Here is a 24,144-nt window from a genome sequence, read left to right on the forward strand (position 1 = left end):
TGAAACCCCAAAACCCTGGGCTGCTGAAGCAGAGCATGTGAACTTAACCACTTGCGCATGAGGCTGGCCCCCAAAATTGTGGTTTTGACTGAAGTATAGAGTTTGCACCCTGAGAGGAAAAGTGCATCAGGAGAACTGGAACACGATGCAAATGTCTTCTTGTTCTGGAGAAGCCAGGTATCAGGACAGTGTCAATGGTGGGGTGAGAGCATCAGTGTCCGGTAAACCTCTCCATCGTCCCTGATAGACTGTACATTCAGAAATTGCTACTCTGTGCCAGGTACCATACTAAGGGCTGGAGTGAATCAAGTAGGTTTAAAACATACTGTCAATGAGTTTACATAAATGACAACTAATATTGTTTGAGTAATTTATATTATCCACATACTGTTTTAAGTCATTCCATGTATTAATCGTTTTAATCCTTAAAACAACAATGTAAACTAAGTAGAATTCTTATTCTCTTTTTATAGATAAGGAAACTGAGGCACAAAGTGATAAGTTTTGTTCACCATTCTATTCTTGTGCCAGTCTCAGAGTCTGACATACCAGCTTCTTAATAAATATTTTGAATGACTAAATTCATAATGGACAGATGAATCATGCAGAAACCCAGCTTTGCCAGGGTCAGGGTTGCACATACATAATCAGGTCACCATCTCACCAGTCATTTTGTGAGATGATTATAGGACAATTGTTCTCAAACTTGTTGACTCATGAGATTCTCCAGAGGTTCTTGCTAAAAATTCTAATTCATTAGGTCTGGAGAGAAGCCCATTAATCTGCATTTTTAAAGGTACCCCAAGCATTTTATTTTAAGGTGATATCTGGACAAATTTTGAAAAAAAGAAAATTGCCGTGCACTATGAGTTGATAGTCATCCCAGCTAGATATAAGACTGGTGGATAATGGTAGTGGCTCAGACTGTCAAAGGAAGGAGGAGCGGAATGGTGACTTCATTGACAATATAAGGAAATCATCAGCTGCAATGGAATCTGGCCCCCTGTCCTCTTTATCTATATTGCAGGGTTTCTCACCCTCGGCACTGTTGACAGTTTGAGCTCTATAATTCTTTGTCATGGGACGGCTTTCTTTTGCATTTTGGAATGTGTAGCAGTAACTCTGGACTCTACTCACAAGATGCCAGTAGCTCACCAGCCCCCTCAACGTCTCCAGACATTGATAAACGTTCCATGGGGTCAAATGGCCTTGAGTTGGAAAACACAGCCAGGATGGAAGACAGAGAGCTTTCTCCAGTCCCTTCCTTATAGCAACTTCTGGCCTTCTACTCTAAAATTGCATGAGACACTTCATCTCTTCTCTGTGAGTGTTCCTCTGTGAGATGCTACAGTTTGTTTGGTAAGTACAGGGCACCTTTTTGGCTTTTTCCAAAACTCACAATATATGCCATCCCCCTCTCCAACTACACACACACACACACACACAGCTAGTTTATTAAATCAGATGAGACAGACTGTCAGGGTTAAGACATGGCTGATATCCAATATCATCATTTCTTCTTCAGGTTCTGAAGGGGAGGGCTCAGATCCCTTTTACATAGTTTACAGGGAATTATAATTAACTACGACAGCAGAATAGGATCAATTTCCCAGAAGACATATATTATAAGAAGGAAAAAAAAAATCAAAGGAAGAGGCATAGAAATAAAGAGTCAGATACAATTGCTTGAAAGATAAGAATGAAATAAATTTGAAAATATTTCAGCACAAAATTGGCAAAAACCTATGTTTTGGAAAATACAGGAGATTTCCCAGTCTGGAAATTACTCCAGGTCTTTATCTTTTACAAGAATAAGCAGGCAATATATAACTGCCCAAGGGTGTATCCTTCACCTTTTCTCTCCATTAATTTCTTTAACTGTTCTCAGCATCCTTCAGTTGTATATGACAACAATGAGAGTTAAACCTTGCTAAGAATTTCTGATGGGAGAACTATCAATTACTATTGTATAAGACTACGCAGTATCATATTCCCATTAATATATGCAAAAATCTTACCTAATCTTAGCAAAATGCAAAGAGTAACTAGACAACTATTTGTTACTCATTACATACTTCTAGTGAATTAATTCCTAGTTCCCCCGCTAATCAGATAGTGGATTAGTTTGTGCATCCAATGAAACAGTTAAATACCTATCCGAAGCACATTCTTAATTGAAGCAGAAAAAAAATACTACCCAGATTTATGTTATCAACTTTTAACTAAATTTATTCGCCTCAAAATCTATTTTAATGAAACTTTATTGTTATATAAATTATTTGAGATGAGCTACCTTGACTAACATGCTTTGTGGAAGAGAATAATGGTGCCTAATTAATGTATAGTAGGAGAAGAAAAACAAGGAGGTCAATACCGTTTTTTTCAGAGAAGACTAAAAGTCTGGAGAATCAATCCAAGAGGGGAGAGAAAAGCCCAGCACTGCACCATCTGTTACTCCGGGCAAGAAAATATCTGTAACCTTGTTACTCCATCCAGTTCCTTTAAGTGATTTCAGAAGGCAGGATAGCAACAGTTACCTTACTGTCATGCACAAACACTGTTACTTCTGCCTTGAACTGTTCACGGGAGACAAATACTGTCGGATAACTAGGTGGTAAATTGCAGTTCAACCCTGAATGTGGCCAATTCCAGGTGGTTGTGGGGTGATTAGTGAGATAGCCAAAGACCCCAACCCTAGGAGGCTTTAATGGGAAGTAGGGATTTAGGAAGGCATGAAGGCAGAAGATGGCTGGGCAGAGCCAGCCTGCTTCCACCACCACCACCGTCTTGCCTGTACAGTTGTTCAAGCTGCCAGAGGCTTTCTGGTTGCCATGGCAACAGTTAGGCTCTGCTGCAAACTCAAAGCAGAGCCTCTGAAGTTAGGTACCAAACACTGGAGCTCAACAAACGCAAAGGCAACTGGGAAGGGAGCAGAGAATAAGGATTACCCACGTAATAGGTCTACAACTCAAGAGGACCTTTTTAAAAACGGATTTTTGTTTCTGTTTTTGTAAAATGAGATCGTTCTTGCCTGACAGTATTCATCAGCATCGTCTTCTGGTACCCGGAGAAAAAAGGAGTTGCAAATCCTCTCACTCATAAAGACAGAAGGGGTTGAGGAAACGTTACCGGCGATGCACCTAGCCCGCTCATTCATTCATTCATTCATTCAATTAGTTGTTTATTCAACATCTCCCGAGAGCTCATTTGTGCCAGGCATTGCGCCAGGTGCTGGGTCTGCAGAGAAATGAGACATCGCCCCACACTCAAAATCAACGATAATAAACAAAAATTAGCAGAACCTTCTCGAGCCTGGGGAAAACCAATTAGACACTGCAAGCTTCCCACGGGTCTCTCTCGGTGGACAGATTCAGAATCTAAACGTGGGAGAGGCAAGAGGTAGTGGTTTCCCAAATAGAGTCAGGCAGGAGGGAAGGCCAGGGGGAAGAGGCAGGCTGCCTGTCCCTGGAAAGGAAGTCTGTCAAGGCTACTCAAACGTTTCTCCGTGGCTGCGAGGGAGAAGAGGTTTGTTTTTCTTTTAGAAAGACGAAGCCCTTTTCCCTACTGGGCACGATTTCTAGTAGGGGAAGCCCCGCCTCTTTGAGCCTTTGATTGGCCCAACTCTTTTTCAGATAATTTATGCCAACATCCTCTAGTTCTGATTGGTTCCCCTGCTCAATTCCGCTGGGAGTCGCATCCTACCTGGTTGGGAGGTGTACTGCCTTCCCGCACTCCCTTCTCGTACTCGCTGGGCTGCAGCTGAGGTGGGAGAAAAAGTCCTGGCTTGGAGACTTGAGCAGAAAAAGCGATCCCAATGGGTTCTTGGAAAGATTTTCATTTCTCTCCTTTTCTTCTGTGGAGTCAAAGCAGAGGGGTGAGGCTGATGTTCTTGTTACTGACCCTGCATTTGGGAAACTGGTGAGTAAATTTAAGGACCTAAAACTATTCTTTCGGATCTATCTCCTTCCCCCTCATTTCTCATTCTTTTAAAAATGATTCTAAGTTAAGTAACTTGCATTTTCCTGGGCATGTGTGCGATATTTTACTAGCATTTTATTTTCTAATTACATCTCTTCATTTTCAGATAGAATGAAATTAACCTATGTTAGTTAGAAGGTTAGTTCAGTTGTTTTTCACCTGAAGCAAAGTCGAAACTAGTAAAGGTTCAGTTACCGGGAGTGGGGTGGGGGAGTAGAAATAATTTTGCTTTTAAATTTAATGAATGAATGCCATTGATGAACTTTCCAGATGAATCTGCGTTTTAAAAGCAAAGTTATTTTAGAAACTTGTTACACTTCATGGTATGTATGATGCTTTTCTATATACTAATATTGCTTTTTCTGGTATTCTTTTTTTTCTGTTTTTGCTATTCTGGAAAACACCAAAGTTTTACCTCAAGAAAGATTATGATTATAGCTAAAAAAAAACTATCACAGTTGAAATATTTAAGCCAGAAATAACTATGTATATTTTATTGAGCCAGCTTTGGGTGATTTTTATTTTCATTGACTGTCTACAAGTAAATAAAAATTGTATGATGATATGAATATCCTGGCTCTGTGTATGTGTGTGTGTGTGTGTGTATGTATGTGACAGGGAGAGAGAGACAGACAGAAAGACAGACAGAGATAGAGAGAGAAATTATCAGCCCCAAGCCTCCAACTTAACCAAAGCAAGACTTGAGCTGCTTGGGCTGTAATACCTTTCAATAAAACTTTGAAATCATTCTGGTAGAAAACTAAAATGCTCAGGTATTGCACCTGGATTTAGGAGTAGTGGATGAAAGAAGTTACAATACTGGTTTAGATGTAGACATTATAAAGGTCTTTGACATACTACTCATATCATGTAACGAAATTTTATATAAATGTACATTTAAAATTATATTATTGTATTATGTGGTGCTGCTTAGAACTCAGGAGTAAAATATAATCACTATGCAGATGGAAACACGCCTGTATAAGTATTTGCATCATTGCTAAAATGAATTATAGCTAGAGTGAATATTTTTGCCATTACCAGCAGATAGAACAACTATATTCTTTCTCCGAAAATAGAGATTGGATTAAAGTATGCTAAGTCATATTAGACTTGCCAGAAAATATTTAACACACAATGCTTTTTTAAGTATTACAGTTTTAGTTTATTTACCCTTTTCCCTTAGAAACTTAAATGTTCTGCATGGGCTCAAATATGCTACTTGATTAATCATTTCCTATATGCAAGTTGTGTCATGTTCTATTTCTTTAAAATATATTATAAAATTTTATAGAAGATATTTTCATAGAACACGTACCCATCCTCTCATGCATCTTCATAATGATACAAATGAATCTGTGTTCTCATAAGGAAAAACAGATTTAGCCTGTGATTTTCTGAAATAACAACCTGTATGCTCCTTTGCCATTCTAAGTGCAAGTTTCCCTTGCGATGTAGTGGGCAAGCTGCTTGCTAAGGGGCATACTGTCTCTCTAAAGAGACGTTTTGTTTTAAATAACATCTTTTGTTTTTAAGGATGTTTACTTTATGATCATCATAATTGGCTCCAGAATTCTCTTCCAGCTGCTCCGAATTAAAGAATTGTGTGGTGTAGGTGAGAGAGATGGGATCTGGCAGTCTGGAGACATGATTTTATGTGTCAAGGGTCCTTAACCTCTCTGAACACACTTTCTTCATCTAGCAAATGAAGGGTAGTAGTAGATCATTTATGACTTTTTCAAATTTTCGTATTCAATATGTCTAAGATTGAGCTAAACATAAAGTAATGATTGCTTTACTGGCTTTTTCTTAGTAGTTTTCAAGAGGGAAATTCTAATTGAGAATGCCATGAACTCTTTTTAGCATATGTATGAGTGAGTGAGAGAGAGGTGTTATGAAGTTAAAGTAGATAAATAATTCATTTTATCATAGTACTATAGACCATCTGGATTACTCTGGCCAGTGAGTAAATAAATACTAAAAAAAGCTGTATGTTGCTGTTATAATTAGCTCTTTGGGCCTCAATTATGAGAGAATATGTCTTCAATTTTTAAAGTAGCTACATTGTGGTGAACTTTTCATCCTTTTAAGATTTAGTTGGAAAAAATTGATGCCAGCATGAATAAACAATTCACATTCGTATCTTCTTCTTCCTTTTTTCTTCTTTTGAGAGATCTTTAAAAACTAACCACTGATGGTTCTGTTTATAGGAATTTTGATGTTTTACACTGATTTCAAAAATAAATCTTCCAAGTCATCTATTTTGCGGTTTACCAAATTGGAAGCTATTATTTCTTATATCTAATCAAAAACAAAAGCTTATTTCCTCATTAGTTTCCATCAAGAGCATAAAGGAGAGATACTATACTGATTTTTATATTGCTGAACTATGAAAATCTATCCTATTGTTGTAACTAAAAGCTGTAGTCTTGGTTCCTGTGTTTCCTTCCCCGTGAGGCTCTATGGCATCTTGACAAGTTGGTTAAAATCTCTTAAGCTTGATTTGACTTATTTGTAACGTTGGAAAAAATCTAATTACAGTCAGGTTTTTAAAAATAGGTGAAAAAGTGCTTGGAGATTTTAGCTGTTCTAAAAAGTAATTTACAATAAGCATTGACTAAGAAGTTATATTTTGAGAAACCAAAGGAAAATAACTTGTTTTTATTTTTTAAAACAATCACACAGTTTAGCATTCAGTTGCCGAAATAAAAATATTCAATTATCCTTGCTTTATAAAATATATTATTTTCAAAGAACTTCAGTAATATATTTTGTGGAGGTAATAGTGAATGATTTTTCTTTAGGCATTTAGATTTTTGGTTGGCTTAATTTTCTAATAAAATACTGATGCAAACTTGAGGGCAAATAAGTGAGTAATAATGGTCCAAGATAATTAAATATTCAAAGAAGGACTGAGAGACAAAATTATTTTGGAGCTAAGATGCAAAGCTATATTTGATAAATCCCCTGTGTATAGTCTTTTAGGTATACTCTCCTTCCATTTCATTCCATTATATACTAGGAGACATAATTTTGGCTAAGCAAGAAAAGGAAAAGTTTGACTTTTCATCAAAACATTAAATAGACATATAGTATTTTATGTTTATATAAAGGTGATTAAAATTTATCTATGAAAACAATAATGAAGGTGGGATCCCAAAGAAAGGAGACAAGGCAAGGTGGAAAACAGAAAAAGATGGTTCTTGAGGTATTATCAAAATATGATAAATGACTGTCATGGGGGAAGGGGGAAGAGTGGGCACAAATTGAATATACAGGCTTCAGGAGAATAATTCACATATACACTAGGTACCAATTGAGAATTCTGAACTTGATCATTAGATGTAAATTCTAGTTTCAGCTCCACTATTTCCCACTAGAGTGATTTCAGGCAAATCTTTGAGGCAGAGAGCCCTCATTTGTAAAGTGTGGAAATGATATCTACCTTTCCAGTTTGTTTCAAGACCAAGAGAGAAAACTTGTGCAAAGTATGTAGCACTTAAAATTTTAACTGAAAAGACATAACAACAGATGTTCTTGGAATCACAGTGATTCTAGTCTTATTTATCCTGGTTAAAGTTGTTTTAACTTCAGTAAAGTCCTTGAATCATTGTACATTATTAAATATCTTTTGGATTTGGGAGATGTCATTCATTCTTTTATTCAACAAATATTTATTGAATAACTTCTGTGTGCTATAGACAGTGCAACAGGCTGAGTTTATAGGGGTGAAAAGACTAAACATGATTATTACCCATATGGAGCTTGTATTCACTACTAAGACCTAGATTTGTGGTAATCATCAAAGGAAAACATCTTGTAGACAAAACAAGAAAATATACTTTCAGAACTCCAAAGATAAACAGAGGAGTCTAAACTTTTAAGGATAGAGGGTGCTGATGGAACAGATCTTAATCAAGGAAAGAGAATTAGGGAGTCATGAGATTTCTCATCAGCAATACGGGAAAATTATGGAGGAAATGTCACCAAAATTCTAAAGACAAATGTTCTGCCTAGAAGGTTATGCTTAGCCAAATGAACCATCAAGCATGAAGGGAGAATAAAGCCTAGATACTGTTATTATCCCCATTTTACAGATGGGAAAACCAGGGCACAGTGATTTTTAGAAACTCACTGAAGATCATCGGCGCTGAATCCAAGATTCAAATCCATGTGTTCCTTGCCCAGAGCCTGCATTCTTAACCACCACACCTCTCAGATTACAAATGCAATATAAATCAAAGCAATTAACATGACTGTGGATGAAGGGGAAAAAGGGAAGGGAGGAGGGAAGAAGGAGGAAAGGAAAGGAGAGGAGAGATAACGCAACTGATAGAAAGCACAGTAAATATAAGAATCTATTGTTATGCCTACCACATAATCAGGAATATTATATGCAGTGCTAGATTACTTATTTTAGGGAAAACTTTAACTGGAGTACTTGATCTAGAAAAAAACACCATAGGATAAAGAGTTAAAAACACGAATTTGGAATTTAGGTAAGTTTTACTGAGGAATCAGATGGCTATTTATTTTTAAGTATGCTATATAAATAAAATCATGATTGAATTTATTAGGTTTAAGTGTAACAGACAAACCATAACCAAATGGTGAAAGCTGCATGAAGGCAGATTTTCTTTCAATAAAAAAGCCCTCTAACAATACAATGGATGATTTGTCACTAGACTTCTTCAAGCAGAAGCTTGTTAGAGCCCTTGTACTCTGTAGGACGCCGATGAAATTTATACTTTTTTCTATTTTTAAATATGTCACAATCTAATTCTATCAATACTAAGATAGTTTAACCAACTCAAGCTCCATGTTTCAGGAAATAGTCTTAGCTATTAATTCATTCAGTAAACGTATTGAGCATCAATAATGCTCATTCATTCAAGAAATAGTTACTCATTGCCTATTATGTGTTAAGCAGAATTCTGGGAACTGGAAATACAGTGGTAAGCAAGACATAATGCCTGCCCTAATAGTGTTTGTGTAGTGTATACAGGACATATGTATATGACAGTGTATGTACTAAATTCACAGGACAAAGAAGGCAGGGTCCCTGCCCCCAGTGAACTTAAACTCTAGAAATTTATATGAGATAGTTTATTAATATAAACAAAGACAGTAAAATGCTATAAATGCTACTTAGAATTCTAGGTGAGCTATGGGGGGTCACTAAGGAGAGTGACATCAATTGCAACTCTGGGAAAAGATGAAATATTCTCAGCTGTCCTGGGCACAAGTTCAGGTCAATGTTAGTGAAGAGTAGAGAGAGAAATAGCATTATTCTTCTGTGGCCAAAGGTATGGTCTCAAAATTTGGTAGGCCTTATGAAAATGATATTCCTATATCTTCTAGGAAAACCTTTACTCTGGTCATCTGACATATGGTATTAAAATAGCAACATCCTATGAAAGGCTATAGAATTAAGTTTAACGGTGAACTTCTGAACTGTAGGAATCCTTTCCCCCCAGATACAATGTATTTGGAGATTTAACTTTTCTCCTTATTTTTAGGCAAATATATTAAGTAACAAATATATTGAGTAACACAGTAGTTGGACTGTGCTAAGCACTAGGGATGTAAAAGAAAAGTTAACATGAACCCTGCTCTCCAATCTGTAGCTGGATGGGAAGATCAGACAGTCTGTGATTAGAATATAGTGGGTTTAATATAAATATTTTAATATTAGTGTGATCAGGATGTGATTTGGTTCTCCAGTTAGCTTTAAGGCTGCTAGAATCAAGGATCCTGGCAACAAGTTAATCTTTGAGTAGCTTCCTAGGACCATCACTTATGATTGCACAATTTGTGAATTACTTAAATACAGAGACATCATTCATCTCTCAGTCATCCTAGATGTACATAATTAGCAGAATAATTTTCCAACACATGTAGTAGAGTGTCTTGAGTAAGGATCACCTTTTCCACAAAATAACCATACTGATTAGCACAAAGCAGCTATATTGGCTATTTTAAATTTAAGTGTAACTCAGACCTCTGTGTTCTACAAACTAATTTGCTACTCTTGATAGGTGGCTTATGAGTGTGTATTTGTTTCTATCATATCCTTAGTGACAATTCTGTTTGAAAAACCATCAAATTGTCATAACTGGAATTGACAAGAAAGAGTGTTTTGGTGTTTCTGTTCTACTCATTTGTATTCTCTCCCTATTGAAGTGAATGGTCTAAGAGGATCCTTATGTCAATGAAAATATTTTGTCTCTCATTTTATGATCCCAAGACTTAGGAAACAAATGCATATCTTTCTGCATTCAGAGAAACTAATTCCCATTTCTTTCTTCCATTTAATTTTAAGATCTTTTAATATGCTTTACAATGTATTAAGCCTCAACATTATGCCTCCACTTTGCAAAGTTTTTAGCAGCCTTGTAGAATTTATCTGATGCAGAAGAGCATCAAAGGCCTACAAAATGTGAATGTCATGAAGAGTGGTATTCTTTCTAACTCTAATTTATGTTCTGTCAACCACTATGGATATAAATTGGAGCAATGGAGAATTTGGTATTCATTTTAATATACTTTCTACCCAGTACTCATTTTTTTATAGACTGTAATGAAAATTTCTTTCCCTTCCTCCAGAAAATACTCACATGGAAATGGTCCCAAAAGAACATTTATGATCTCTGGATATTCACCATCCCCCTGAAGATTATTTATTGGACTTGTGATTCCTAATTTTCTAAGTTTTAAAGAGCAGATCTGGCCTGCCAAACAAAGCAAATAAGCAAAACAAAAACAAAACTCCAAAAATTGGCAAAAGACAATGTTTTGTTAGTAATTTTTGTTGTTATATTAAGGATCAATCATTAAGCCTCAGAAATTTCATATCTATAATCACGATGTTAAAAAAATCTCTGCTTTATTTTATAATTCTCTGTTTTTATTCTCTTTCTAAAAACATGCTGCTATACCAGTTGATCTTTTATAAATCTATTCTGATATTAATCTGTCCCTTTTGGCATTAACTAATGGAACTGTACATTTTTATATCTAATTTAATCAGATCAAACTATGTTCTAATAGATTTAGGAATTGTGCTGACCCCTTTTTGAAACTAACAATGAAGCAGTCTGTGCCAAAAGTTATGTTTATTGCCATTTATTTCCTATCTTTAATGTAATTTGAAGGGTTCTGTATATTCTGCTTTACCAAGGAAACTACATAAAATTTACAAAGGATGAAGATGTCACATTTTATTTTTTTCTCTTAGATCAATATTCCACACTTCAAATTGTAGAATCATTAATTTATAATCCAATTTCTGTTCTATTCTTGGACATAAAATACTTTAAATTTTAAATTTCTCACCACAAATAGTTTAGACCTTATTTTTCTTTGTTTTCTAAACAAATAATTTGAATAATTTCCAAGTTATATGCAGATTTCCCTGCTATCTGAAAGTTTGCTTTTCGCCACTTTACTTTTACAAAAGACCTACATTAATACCTGTTTCCGCTAACTAGAAGAAATCTGAAGGCAATTTTCACTTTTACGACAAAAGACGAAAAGCAAAATTATCGTTCAGTGCTGGCTTTATAGAGGCAGCTCCCACTCTCGGCGTCGAGAGTGGCGCCCACAAGTCCTTCCCCGGAAACTGTGCCCAGGATCTCAGCATCAAGCTGCCATAGCTTTGAACTGTGTCTGTGGGCATCTGTGCTTCATCTCGATTTATTTTGTGCATCCATTAGCAAGATGCGTCCTAAGGTATCAGAAAAGCCTAAGAGAGCTCGTAAGGGTGTTATGCTTAGTGTAAAACTGGATGTAATTAAGAGTTTTTATCATGATGAACGAAATAAGGGTTTTATATGTTATTGGGTATGATTTGGTAGGTTATTTTTGGAGTCTGGGAATGCTCAAAAATTTTTCCCCTATAAATTAATTGTAATTGCTTCTTCACTTTATACCATTTCAGCTTAGGAAAGATTTCGTTGGAATTCTCTACGTTTGGATATCAGCGGAAACCTGTGTATATATATATATGTTGCTGGTGTTGTTGAAATATATGGAGAAAAACAAAACTGTTTTCCCTAACCATAATGTTTTTGATCATATAATCTAAATAAGAAGGTCACTTATTTTATTCCACTCCTCAAAATTTCTTAGCAATTTTGAGTCTATACTTCCAGACTTTTACCTAAGTTTAGACATGAATGAACATACAATTTGTGTGTGTAAGTTTTCTATACAAATGAAATCTGACACTTGTTTTGTCGCATAACTAATGTTAAAGATATCTTTCTGGATTAGTGTGCTTAGTTGTATCTCTTGCTTTTTTATTTTTATTTTTTTGGTGAGGAAGATTGGCCCTGAGCTAACATCTGTTGCCAATCCTCCTCTTTTTGCTTGAGGAAGATTGTTGCTGAGCTAACATCTGGACCAGCCTTCCTTTATTTTATGTGATATGCCACAACAGTGAGGCTTGACTAACAGTGCTAGGCCTGCACCTGGGATCTGAACCTGCGAAACCCAGGCTGCCGAAGCCAAGTGCATGAACTTAACCACTATGCCAACGGGCTGGCCCCATTGTAATTGTATCTCCTTTTTAATGATGATGTGGTATCTATGTTATAGAGGAATCATAATTTAAATTATTCCATAAGTCTCTCTTTGATTTTGTTTATCAAACAAAATTGTGTGATTTTTGTATTATCACACATTGACTTTGTGTACATATATACATTACATATAATTTCAATATTATTCATTGAAATATTATATATTATACTTAATTTCAATATTTCATCAGTGTTGCCAAATTACCATAAAGCTATTTAGTTTTCTATTAATGCTTATAAAAATGCCACTTATCCATATTATCACCCCTACTGGATGTAATGAATCTTTTAGTGATTTGCCATTGTGATGGCTAAAATTTGTCACATTTTAAACCTATATGCCTTGCTACCAGTAGATGTTAGCATAATTTTATGTCTTTTTTTAACTTTTTTCCCCTCTGAATCTTTGTGTACCTGTTATGTTGTAAATATTTTTGTGTCAGTCTGCCCTTTGTCCCTAGTCTTTGTCAAGTGTCTTATGTCATTCATAAGTTATTTTTCATTTTTCTATTTATTTGTCAATTTTTTTTCTTTCCTCGTTTGGTTAGGTGTAGGCCTGAAAGACGTCATTACCCCAAAGGTCAAAAAGAATTTGCAATATCTTTTTTAATATTTTTATACTTTATTATATTTTCATCTTTAAGATATCTACAATTTATCATATAAGTAGGAATCTAAGTTATTTTCTTCTAAATTGGTTAGTAAGCATTGCAGTACAATTTACTGAATAATTCATCCTTTCATTGCTAAACCAGTTAGTCACTTTTATTATATACTAAATTTCTATTCACTCGGGATCTGAATTTACTTGATTTTGTTCTCGCTGATTTCTGTATGTCTTACTACAATATAGTTTTGATTACAGTAACTTTATTTTGTTTTCTTTTTATTCTAGCAGGACAAATTTCATCTAACAATACTTTTTTCAATAATTTCTTGTAAACCCTCATCTTGATTCTTCTACCTAACCATAATGATTCAAAACCTATTACATACGAACTGTGGAATTAAAACTTCATTAAATCTATAAACTTATTTTGGAATGATATATCAACAATATTGTTTTACAGCCAAAATATTTACTTTGCTTTTATTTTTTTCTGTCCTTATATCCTTCATTTATTTTTAAATTTCTTTACATAAGACTTATACCTTCCCTGTTATATTTCCTCTCAATCGTCTTATAGGTTGTGCTATCATTTTGAAAGGAATCACTTCTTTTCCTGTTTTTGTTTATGATAGATTAATAGTAGTATCAGAAAACTGCTGTATTTTTTAAATTAATTTTATATTAGGTTAGCTACAATAATTAATTCTCTTATTAAGGCCAATAGGAATAGTTTCTAGTTGTTAATTTTCTTGGTTCACTATAAGTTTACCTGCAAACAGCAAGATGAGCTCTAATATTCTTTTCATTCATTCACTTATTCAGTGGATTTTTTTTATCGGACACCTACCGTGTGCCAAGTATTGGTCTTGGTGCCAACGATATCATGTTGAACGCCTTCAAGGAACTTAGAGAGGGTCATAAATATCTAAACTAGTTAATTAAAATGCAATGTGATCAATTTCCTGGTGGAGTTAAGCACTGAACAGAGTGAAAGCACATAGTAGAGCACACCTACTTAATAATCTATTCTTGGCTCCCCTCTCCCTCTTCAAATTTCCAAAGCATTCATCTCTGTGTGTGTTAAGTGATGGGCCCCATATTCTTTTGTGCTAATGAAATAATCACAAAATTGAGTGGACTGTCATTTCACCTCTCTAAAACTCTGGAAGTGCAAATCTGTAACCCTTTCACTCTTTTACTTATTTTGCTTCCCTACCAACTTTTATGAGCAATAAAAATGATTCAGAGCTACAACGCTAGAAAGGAATTTTTGTCCAAAAGAATTTAGCAGCTAAAATATAGAGGCAAAAAGAAAATAATAAAATTTGTTTTTTTAAATTTCTCCTTTATTTTGACTTCCTTTGACTTCCAGATCTAAAATGAGTGCTCCTCTTTAAAAGCTAGCTCTTGGAGGCTTTGACATTAGGATATCTTCTACTCAAAAACGTTAGAACAAGTATGTTTCTTTCCTGGAACTTGTCACTTGTTACTATGCTTATAGAAACATACCTGATGTTTATAAATAAACACTATTTAATTGGTCATGAGCAATAAATCACAGATGAGGCCTGGCTTTGGAGTTCTATCTGCTCTTTCTTCACTGATTAATGGAAGAGTCTTCTCCAGGTGTCAGAATCAGGACATTTGCAGTCACCTTTACACAAACTATATAAAGGATGACTATATAATTTATCATCCAAATTAGGTCATTTTGTAAGTGAAAGAGGGTGCTATTAATAATTATTCTAGGAAACAGGTGTAAACCAGGCCATCCCGAGGAAACTTCAATCAATGTTTGCCCTACGTGTGAAAAATAGTTTATAATAGTTGAGTGACTGGCTCTAGGTCTCGTACAGATACAGTGCTGGTCTGGAGGGCTGGCAGCTGAACTGTCAGTCAGCTATGCTCCCACATCAGGAAAACCACGTGGCAAATTTTCAGGGCTTCTGCTGTCTTTTTCTTGGCAGAATATAAAGCTCTGCTGCCCTCTATAAAAGGCTCTATTAAATTATTTATTTTTTATTAGAAATCTATTTCAGAGCCCTATCTGTCTGGTGTATAGGAAAAAGCAGTTCATTTTTAGGCAGGCTTTAATATCAAATTAACTCTTTTTCATGTATTTGTATTACAAAATTATACAGAAAGATTGTAGTATACTATTAATATAAAGAAAAGAATTAAGTTTTCTACAGTTCCACTAGTGTAGCGTACTTAGTATATTCATTATGCCAACTTCTTATTAAATCTTTAGTCATTTTATACATCAGTTTTGATAAAAGCAAATTGTTATATGTTATTTTTATATAACATTAAATTATGAAAATAATTTCATATTTTTACAGACTCTTCACAACCGTCAATTGAATGTATGCATCCATTACGTCATATGGATACGTCATAATTTATGTAAATATACTCTTATTGTTTAAAACTTGACTACCACAGATAATATTGTGATAAGCATCTTTATATATGATGGTTTTCTGTATCATTTCTTTGATCGTTTTCTCCTTTATTAGAAAATAAGATCATCTAGATCAGGAATATAATTTTGTTTGCTGTTGTATTTTCAGCACTTAGCACATTTGTAGTATGTGGGATTTCCTCTAGAAATGAGTTAAAGCATTGGATTGGAAGTTGAGCACACATGTTAGAAAGTTTTTTCCATCATAGAGAGTGTGTTTGTGATTCCTTGAGTTTATTATTCTAACGTCTCGAACTAAAGGCGGAGACTAAGGTATCTTACCTGTGCACAATCCAAATGCGCTTCAGATTACTTACCGTAAATGTCACTGTGTTCTTATGAATTAGAAAACTCAAAATCCAACCACCCTGGGTTGTTTAATAAAGATAGAATGAGATGATACTATGAAACTTCAAAGGAAAGAGCAAACGAGTCTTTAAAGTAAATTGATCTATTTTAAATCCTGGCTCTATTATTTAATAATATGTATGCTGGAAATTCTATAAACCGATTTTTTCACCTATAAAATAGGAATATTAATATTTATTTCATAGGATTATTCTGGATTAAATGACATAATATGTGGAAGGAACCTATCACACAGTTCCTGAAACATGGTAGGCACTTAATGGTGCATTATGGGAACTCAGTAGCTGATGAAAACAATGAAAGCATCAACTGTTAAACAATTAGTAAAATTTTATATTCAGGAGTCTAAATGTATTTCCACTAAAGATAAACTTACGCTTGTTCAAATTATTTAAAAGAAGAGCTTGAGCATAAGTCTAGGAATTCTCAGAGTATAATGTAAAAAGATCGTATTTGTTTTCCCCAAATGAATAGTCACTCAACATGTGTAAATGTTACAAAAATCTCCAAGCCTATGAAAGATATTGAGACATCAGTTATGTTATATGAACTATTTTAAAATTATGGGAAGTACTTTTAATCACCAAAATAATATCAATATGATATTCATGATAATTAATGAATGTTCTGAAGGTAATTTAGAAAGCTTGGAAGGAAGAGGTAGAAAAATTAACTATAATGAAATTTCCTTTCTATTATTGCTGGAAATGAGGAAGCATAGCTTTGTAATATCCTTGAGGCCGATTTTCATATTCCCTCTGAGCTGGCTGGGAAAAGCGGAATATGAATCACTCTGAGCATGTGCTTTTGGGATTACCAGGATGTTGCTGTGGCAAAAAATAGAAAAACGTTTTTATATTTGCTGGGAACTTCCATTTGACTGCAGTCATATTTCAAAGAAAGATCAACTACTTACATGGGCAGTGGCCTGCCTCTATCCACTAGATGTTTCATTCTATAAAACTGGGATTTAAAGCTAAACGGATGCCCTAAAATTTGGGTTGTTGACCTATCTTGGCAATTCTAATTAGATATGAAAACTTTCCTGGAGAACACACCAGCAAGGATTCTTAATACGTCAATATTTTCAATGTTTTAGTTTATGAATGAATGTATGTATGTATATATTTTATTAAGAGAAAATTGTAGGAAATTATTTAAAGGAAATCACACAACTATATCAATGGTATATACTTTTAGAAGTTAAATAGAGCGATACAATTAATATAAATAAGCATTTCATTAAAAATTTGTTAACTAAATGTACCCTAGTAGTTCACATAGGGAGAACGGTGGATATCGTGGTAATAAAATACCCCCCAAATCTCAGTGGCCTACAACGCTAAATATTTCTCATACAGGCTGCATGTCCACTGTAGGTCAACTGTGGCTGTGTCCGTGCTGCCTTCACTCTGAGACTGCGGTAATGGAGCAGCCTCTGTTTGAGTATGGCTGCTTCTGGCAAAAGGACAAGAGAGATATGGTGAACTGTGTGCACTGATGTTAAATCTTCTGCTTGGTAGTGACACATGTCACATATATTCCATTAGCAAAAGCAAATCACAGGGCCACACTTGAATTCAATAGGACAAGGATGTATAATCCTCTCACAGGAAGGAGTATTTTAGGTCACATGACCAACTTAGAAGTCAATGGAGTGAAAAGTACAATTCTCTTGACAGAAAGGAGAAGTGAAGTATTGAGAATAATAATGCACCCTATTATCTGTTGATAATAAGTATCAACAGAATTATTATGAATATGAAATGTAGCAAATACTTTAAAGGTTAAGTTTCAATTTAAAAATGTTAACTTGTACTCATGGATAAAGAGGGTAGATGTTAACCAAACTTATTGTAATAATCTTTTCACTATACATACATATAGCAAATCATTTTGTTGTACTCCTCAAACTTATACAATGTTATATGCCAATTACCCCTTAATAAGACTGGAAGAAAAATTTTTAAAAGAAGGATAAAGAGCATGGGAGCAGCGTTAGGTAAGATATTTAGGTCCAAAGCAAAAGAGATCTGCATGGATAGTGGAGAAAAGATCAACTCAAGATATTATGATAAACTTGCATATTTGCCGCTGGAGAGAAGCCTATCTCTGAAATATATGTAGATAACTAATAAATGATGGATTTGCCTGATTTTACCAAAGTAAGTGGTAATAAAGGGTCTTTTGAATCTTTTTCCCTGGTAGACTAAGATTACTGAAGTAGGGTATGTTAAGTCTAGGATGATCTTTCTCAAATGAAGAGGGGGTTACTTATGCGTCATAAAGGAAGAGTAATTTGTTCCTGTTGATGAATTGTAGATGAATGTCTATCTTACTGCATTGTCTACCATGACTCAGAAGTAAGTGGATTCCGTGTACTTGTTAAAGACATGGTTGTAGCAAGAAGCATTACTGGGAGAGTCAGGACTTGATTTTCAGTTTTGCTAATAAAAAGATTTGTGCTTTAGTTAGTTCTCAACTGTCTTTAGATTTCTCATTTACAAAATGAAAGCAGTGGGTTATTTGATCTCTAAAGTCTCACTTCCAGTCCTAATATTTGATAGTCATGCCTCCCTCGAAAAAAAAATATGTGGAGAGTGAGTCACCCACTTATGATTTGATGGTAAGACAACGTTTAACACAATTTTTGGAATAAGATGAATGGGTTCTTCTGACCTCAAAGGAAGAAGCATAGGTGTGTTCAATAATTTGTCCCCTTTTTTGGTCAAACCTTTCTTCACTCATCTTTGTGTAGATTGTGTACTGCACAAATCTAGGGTACCATTCACATTTTCAGTGCATAATCTCTGTGGCCTTTAATGACACTTGTGGAGGTGGCCAAGATTTATTTCATTATTTTAATATTATGTTATATTTCTTATACTGAATTCTTCATTTTTGAGTATTATTATATCAGAACAGTTCATGTGATGAAGGTGTTAATCTTAATGTAACATATTTCTAATGGTTTTTATTTTCTCTCTTACTACTCCCTAAAAAATTATGATAATTATAATAATCTTAAACTACTTTTTTTAAATACACAGTTTGGTTGAACTTTCTATCATCCACATTTTTTTTTTTTTGAATTATTTAGCATTGATAAAGCAGATGATGAAGATGATGAGGATTTAACAGTGAACAAAACTTGGGTCTTGGCACCAAAGATTCATGAAGGAGATATAACACAAATTCTCAATTCATTGCTTCGAGGGTATGACAATAAACTTCGCCCAGATATAGGAGGTAAGTTTGAACTATCATTCTGGGATTTTGATGATTATGAAAACCATATCTACTGATGTTATTTTAATCATATATCTCATATTCCTTGAGTGTCTGATGTATGTTAGAAACTGCTGGGTTTGACAATCATTGCTTGGAAATGTAGCACTATCTTTGAGAGGTTCACAGTCTGATGTGCAAAGAAAGACATATAAACATTTTTGAGGTAATTATTTTACAACTGCCACAACAAAGGGTACAACGGCAAAGTTTCGATAAACTGCCTGAAAAGCTGAGATATTTTATGAAAGAAAATATTTGAAAAGCAAGTAGGAGTTCTAATTTTGTGCCAATGCCACAGTTTTAATTAATGTAAAATTATAAGCCTTGATAGTATATTTAGTGTAGGTAATCCTACTTTGTTCTTTGTTGAGATTGTTATTCTCAGTCTTTTGTATATTTTATAACATAATTAAATTCTAAGTCCCTCTCCACGACTCTTTAACACACGAAAATAGAAATCATCAAAGCTTTTTATTGGAATTGCATTAAATCTATGGTCAATATAGGGAAATTGAAATCTTTACTATATTGAATTTTTATCATACCAAATTCATGAGCAACATATAGTCCTCTCTTTATATATTTATTTCTTTTTCTCCCCAAAGCCCCAGTACATAGTTGTATATTCTAGTTGTAAGTTCTGTGTGAGCCACCGCTGCAACATGGCTACTGACAAATGAGCGGTGTGGTTTCATGTCTGGGAACCCAACCTGTGCTACCAAAGCGGAGCACACAGAACTTTTACTGCTAGGCCATCAGGACTGGCTCTATATAGTTATTTTTTAATCAATTTTCCTGTGAAGAAGTGTTGAATATATTTTACTAGATTTAATTCTATATATTTGGAGTTTTTCATTCACGTGTAAATAGGTTTTTTAAAAACTTGTTTTCTAATTTTGTATTAGCAGTATACAGGAGTCTTGCTAAATTTGTTTATGAATTTTAATTATTTATTGTTATATTCTTCTAGATTTTCTACAAAGATAGAGAATAATGACTATTACAAATAATGACTACTTTCAAATAGTGTATTTTGCAAATAATGAGTGTTCTACTTCATTAGAAAATTATATATTTGTTATGCCACGTTGCACTGGCTAGGACTAGTGGTATGTTACCCATTCAGTGTTTTCTATCAGGAGGTATGTGATGTTACTATATCTTACTACTGGTGATGTTAAACTTTGATCACTTGCTTAGGTGTGGTTTCTTCCACATTTCTCTACTGTAGAGTTGTTATTTTTCCCTTTTTGGTTAATAACTGTGCTGTGAGGACATAGTGCCGTGGGGAGAAACTATTGAAACGTTTCTCAGCACACATTTGTCCATTAACCATGTGTCCAGCAATAAGTCTTCCCTTCAGCAATATTACTGTGCTGTCTGCCAAATGGTGACTCAATAGTGTCATCATTCCTTCTACGTATTTTAATTGTAATTCTACCATAAGGAAGAACTGTGACTTCTCTTCCATTTATTTGTCTATTCATTTACTTATTTACTCAGTGTAGACTTAAAGATATGTTTTCTTTTATAGTTTATAACTCATTACTATCATTATTTACCTTTTTTCTTAAAATAAAAATTTGACCACTGGAACCTTCTATAATTTAGCTTCTGTGTTCTTTCACATGTCCCCATGATTTTCTGAACACTCCTTACTTTCTAGCACATAAGGTATTCCAGCCTCATCTTAATCCAGCAACGGAATTCACCATTTCTCCATGGAGCCCTGGTTCCTCTTTTTGTAGAGTGGTATTCAGAAACCAAGATTTGGCCACTAGGTGTACTTATTAATATAGGGTGTCATTACTTCTTGACCCTTTGGTGTATAGAAGTAGAAATATGTGTTCTACGTGCACATTCCAGGCATCTGTATTTCTATCTCTGTCCCTTTTTACATGTATTATAAACCAGGAGCTCACACTGATAGCTGTGATTCCAATCCAAACACCATGGGGTTCATTCTAGCCTTTCCCCCTTTTCTCATTTGTAGCTCCTCTTTCCAACAGTAGGCCCCTGGCTCTCATTTATCCGTAAAATATTTTCTTATTTGCTCAATTGTAGTAAATATATAAAAGTAGTTTTAGAATTTTAACACATCTATGAAAACAAATTAACTAGAATTAAATATTCATGTATAATTATTTTTGTCTTTAGCTTTACAGTATGTCATCAAAATACTCTTCCCCAAAGTTACTTAGGTTAGTTATTTTCTTCTCTATTTCTGTCAGTGTGGTTATGTTATTCATTTTCAATGCAGTTTGGTTCAAGTGTTACTGGTTGTATTCTACTTTGAGTTTACGTCTAGTAATTTGTATTGTTTTATTTTTTATATTTAATTCTCTGATCCGTTTGGAGTTTATTCCTGTGTATGGTGTCAAGTATGAATCTAATTTTTATCTTTTGCAAATGGCTTTTCTGTTGACTCAGCATCATTTATTAAAAAGTCAATTTTTGCCTCTGTTCTTTGAGATGTCAACCTTATAATTTATTACATTTTCCTATATACTTTGGTTATTTCTGACCTTTCTTTTCCATTCTCTCATCTATTTTTTTCTGTTTCTTTGCCACGACTTCATATTAATAGTAGAAATTCAACACTATAGTAAGACTAAAATATTTAATAGTAGTGTCTTGTAAGGCTAGTTCCACCTTATATTTTCATTTTATTGTGTTTTTCATTTTCAGCTTTTTGACTATTCTTTCATGTTTTTGAAAAAAATATATGGGCTTTATTATGAACAAGTTTAGCTCCATAAAAAAATACTTGTTGGTATTTTTATTGAGATTGTGTTAAATTTGTAATATAACTTTGGGAAAACTGACATCTTTATAACATTGAGTCATCTAATGTGGGAACGTGGGCTGCCTTTCCAATTCTTCATGTTTATTTTGTATCTTTTGTGAATAATTTAAAGATTTACTCACATACATTTTTCACATACATTTGAATCTTGTGTTTAATTTTTTTCTGCTGTAAATGGTATTTTCTCAACCATAATGTCTTCTGATTATTGGTTTTGTATATCAATGTTATAGATTTATGAGTGCTCATTTTATATCCTACTATCTCCCTGATTTTTTTTGTGTGTGTGTGAGGAGCTGGCCCTTAGCTAACATCTGTTGCCGGTCTTCCTCTTTTTGTTTTTTTCTCCCCAAAGCCCCAGTGCATAGTTGCGTATATACTAGTTGTAGGTCATTCTAGTTCCTCCATGTGGGACGCTGCCGCACCACGGCCTGATGCGCCGTGCCAGGTCCATGCTCAGGATCCGAACCGGTGAACCCCAAGCTGCTCCAGCTGAGCGCTCAAACTTAGCCACTCAGCCATGGGGCGGCCTCTCCTGATTTTTTATTGTTAGTTTAAGCATTTATTATCTGAGTTTTCAAAATATGCTATCATATCATACACCAAGAAATGATTTTATTTACCAATTAATAGGCAACTAATCGATGTGTCTTATCTAATAGCATTCACTAAATGTCTAGTATAATTAAATAGTGGAGATAGTGGATAACTTTGCCTTATTCTAGATCTTAGTGAAAATGACTCTAGTGTTTCTTCATATGTATGTTCACAATGAGAAATTGTTGCTCAATTTTCTCGACTTTGTTTTTAGATCAAGAATTGGTGTTGAAATTTGTCAAAGGCTTTTTCAACATTTCTGGGAATAATCATGAGTTTTTTCCTCCTTAGATCTATTAAGATGAAAATATTTTTGTGTTGTCCTCAGTTTTGAATGATATTTTCAATGGATATGAAAACCGAGTACGACTGTTATTTCCTGTCCAAACTTTATAAGCATCACTCCATTTTCTTCCAACTTCTATTATTTCTGTTGAAAAACCACTTTTCAACATTAACTTTGCTATGTTAAAGTTAAAATATCTTTTATCTCTGGCTGTTTTTAGATTTTCTTTGTCTTTGGTTTTCTACAGTTATATATAATGTCCCTAGATTTTTTTGTTTCATTTTTGGTATGTATTGGGGTAGTTCATAGAGCTTGAATCTACATGTTGGCATCTTTACTTTCTTTTGGAAAATTCTTGGCCAATATTTCTTTAAACACGTTTTCTATCTCAATTTCTCTGTGACTCCAGCCGCAGATATGTTTGACATTTTCACCATGTCCATTAAATCTCATAGATTTTTCTGTAACTTTCAATATTTCCCTCTTTGTGTTTCAATCTGTTCTTTATTATTGACCTCTTTTCCAGTTTAATAATTCTCAGTTGTATTTACACATGATTTTGAAGTCAATTTCAAGGATTTTATCAAATTTGCCACCTTTTCATTGATTTTCTTGTACATAGTAATGATAGTTATTTTAAAGTCTGTGTCTAATAACCACAATGTCTTGATCACTTGTGTGACTTTATCTCTTGGTTTAAGGTGATTTGCCTGTGTTTCATTTAATTGTGTTGATTTTTTATTGAATGCCAGTAGAGTATATTAAAAATAATGGAGCTTCTAGATGATGTTATTTTCCTCCAGAGAGGATTTAATTTTGTTTTGGGAGGCAGGTTGAGTAAAGGAAAATCACCTTCTTTTGGACAAAACCAGTGTATTTCCTTTTGTAAAACTTTCCTTTCTGCTAGGGCATAGCCATTTGAAGTGTCTCAACTGGTAGCCTGATAAGAATCCCTCTCCTTGGTGGCCCCAGACATTTCTGAAATAGCTGAAATCTCCACATATTATTGTAGATGCCTAGCAGCTGATTTATATTTGGTTTCTCAGCATCACACTGTCCTTAAGCACAATTTAGGAATTAGTAAATGCCTTGAGGGGAAGTTGCATGTAGAATGTCTGATTAAACTCCCCGTGGTGGTTTCCTTTATTCCAGGGAAGTCTC

At 34.3% G+C, this 24,144-nt stretch overlaps 1 protein-coding gene across 1 annotated transcript in view; it reads left to right on the plus strand.

The window, feature by feature from the left end:
- The first annotated feature begins 3,614 nt into the window (after window positions 1-3,614).
- GABRG1 (gamma-aminobutyric acid type A receptor subunit gamma1) overlaps window positions 3,615-24,144 on the plus strand; it is a 73,748-nt gene continuing 53,218 nt past the window's right edge. The window contains exons 1-2 of the mRNA XM_070612918.1: window positions 3,615-3,918; window positions 19,104-19,252. Coding sequence (XP_070469019.1) covers window positions 3,815-3,918; window positions 19,104-19,252 — 253 coding nt within the window. The 5' untranslated portion in view covers window positions 3,615-3,814. The remainder of the gene's footprint in view (window positions 3,919-19,103; window positions 19,253-24,144) is intronic.

The sequence above is a fragment of the Equus przewalskii genome, chromosome 3 (assembly GCF_037783145.1).
Source record: "Equus przewalskii isolate Varuska chromosome 3, EquPr2, whole genome shotgun sequence".
NCBI lineage: Eukaryota > Metazoa > Chordata > Mammalia > Perissodactyla > Equidae > Equus > Equus przewalskii.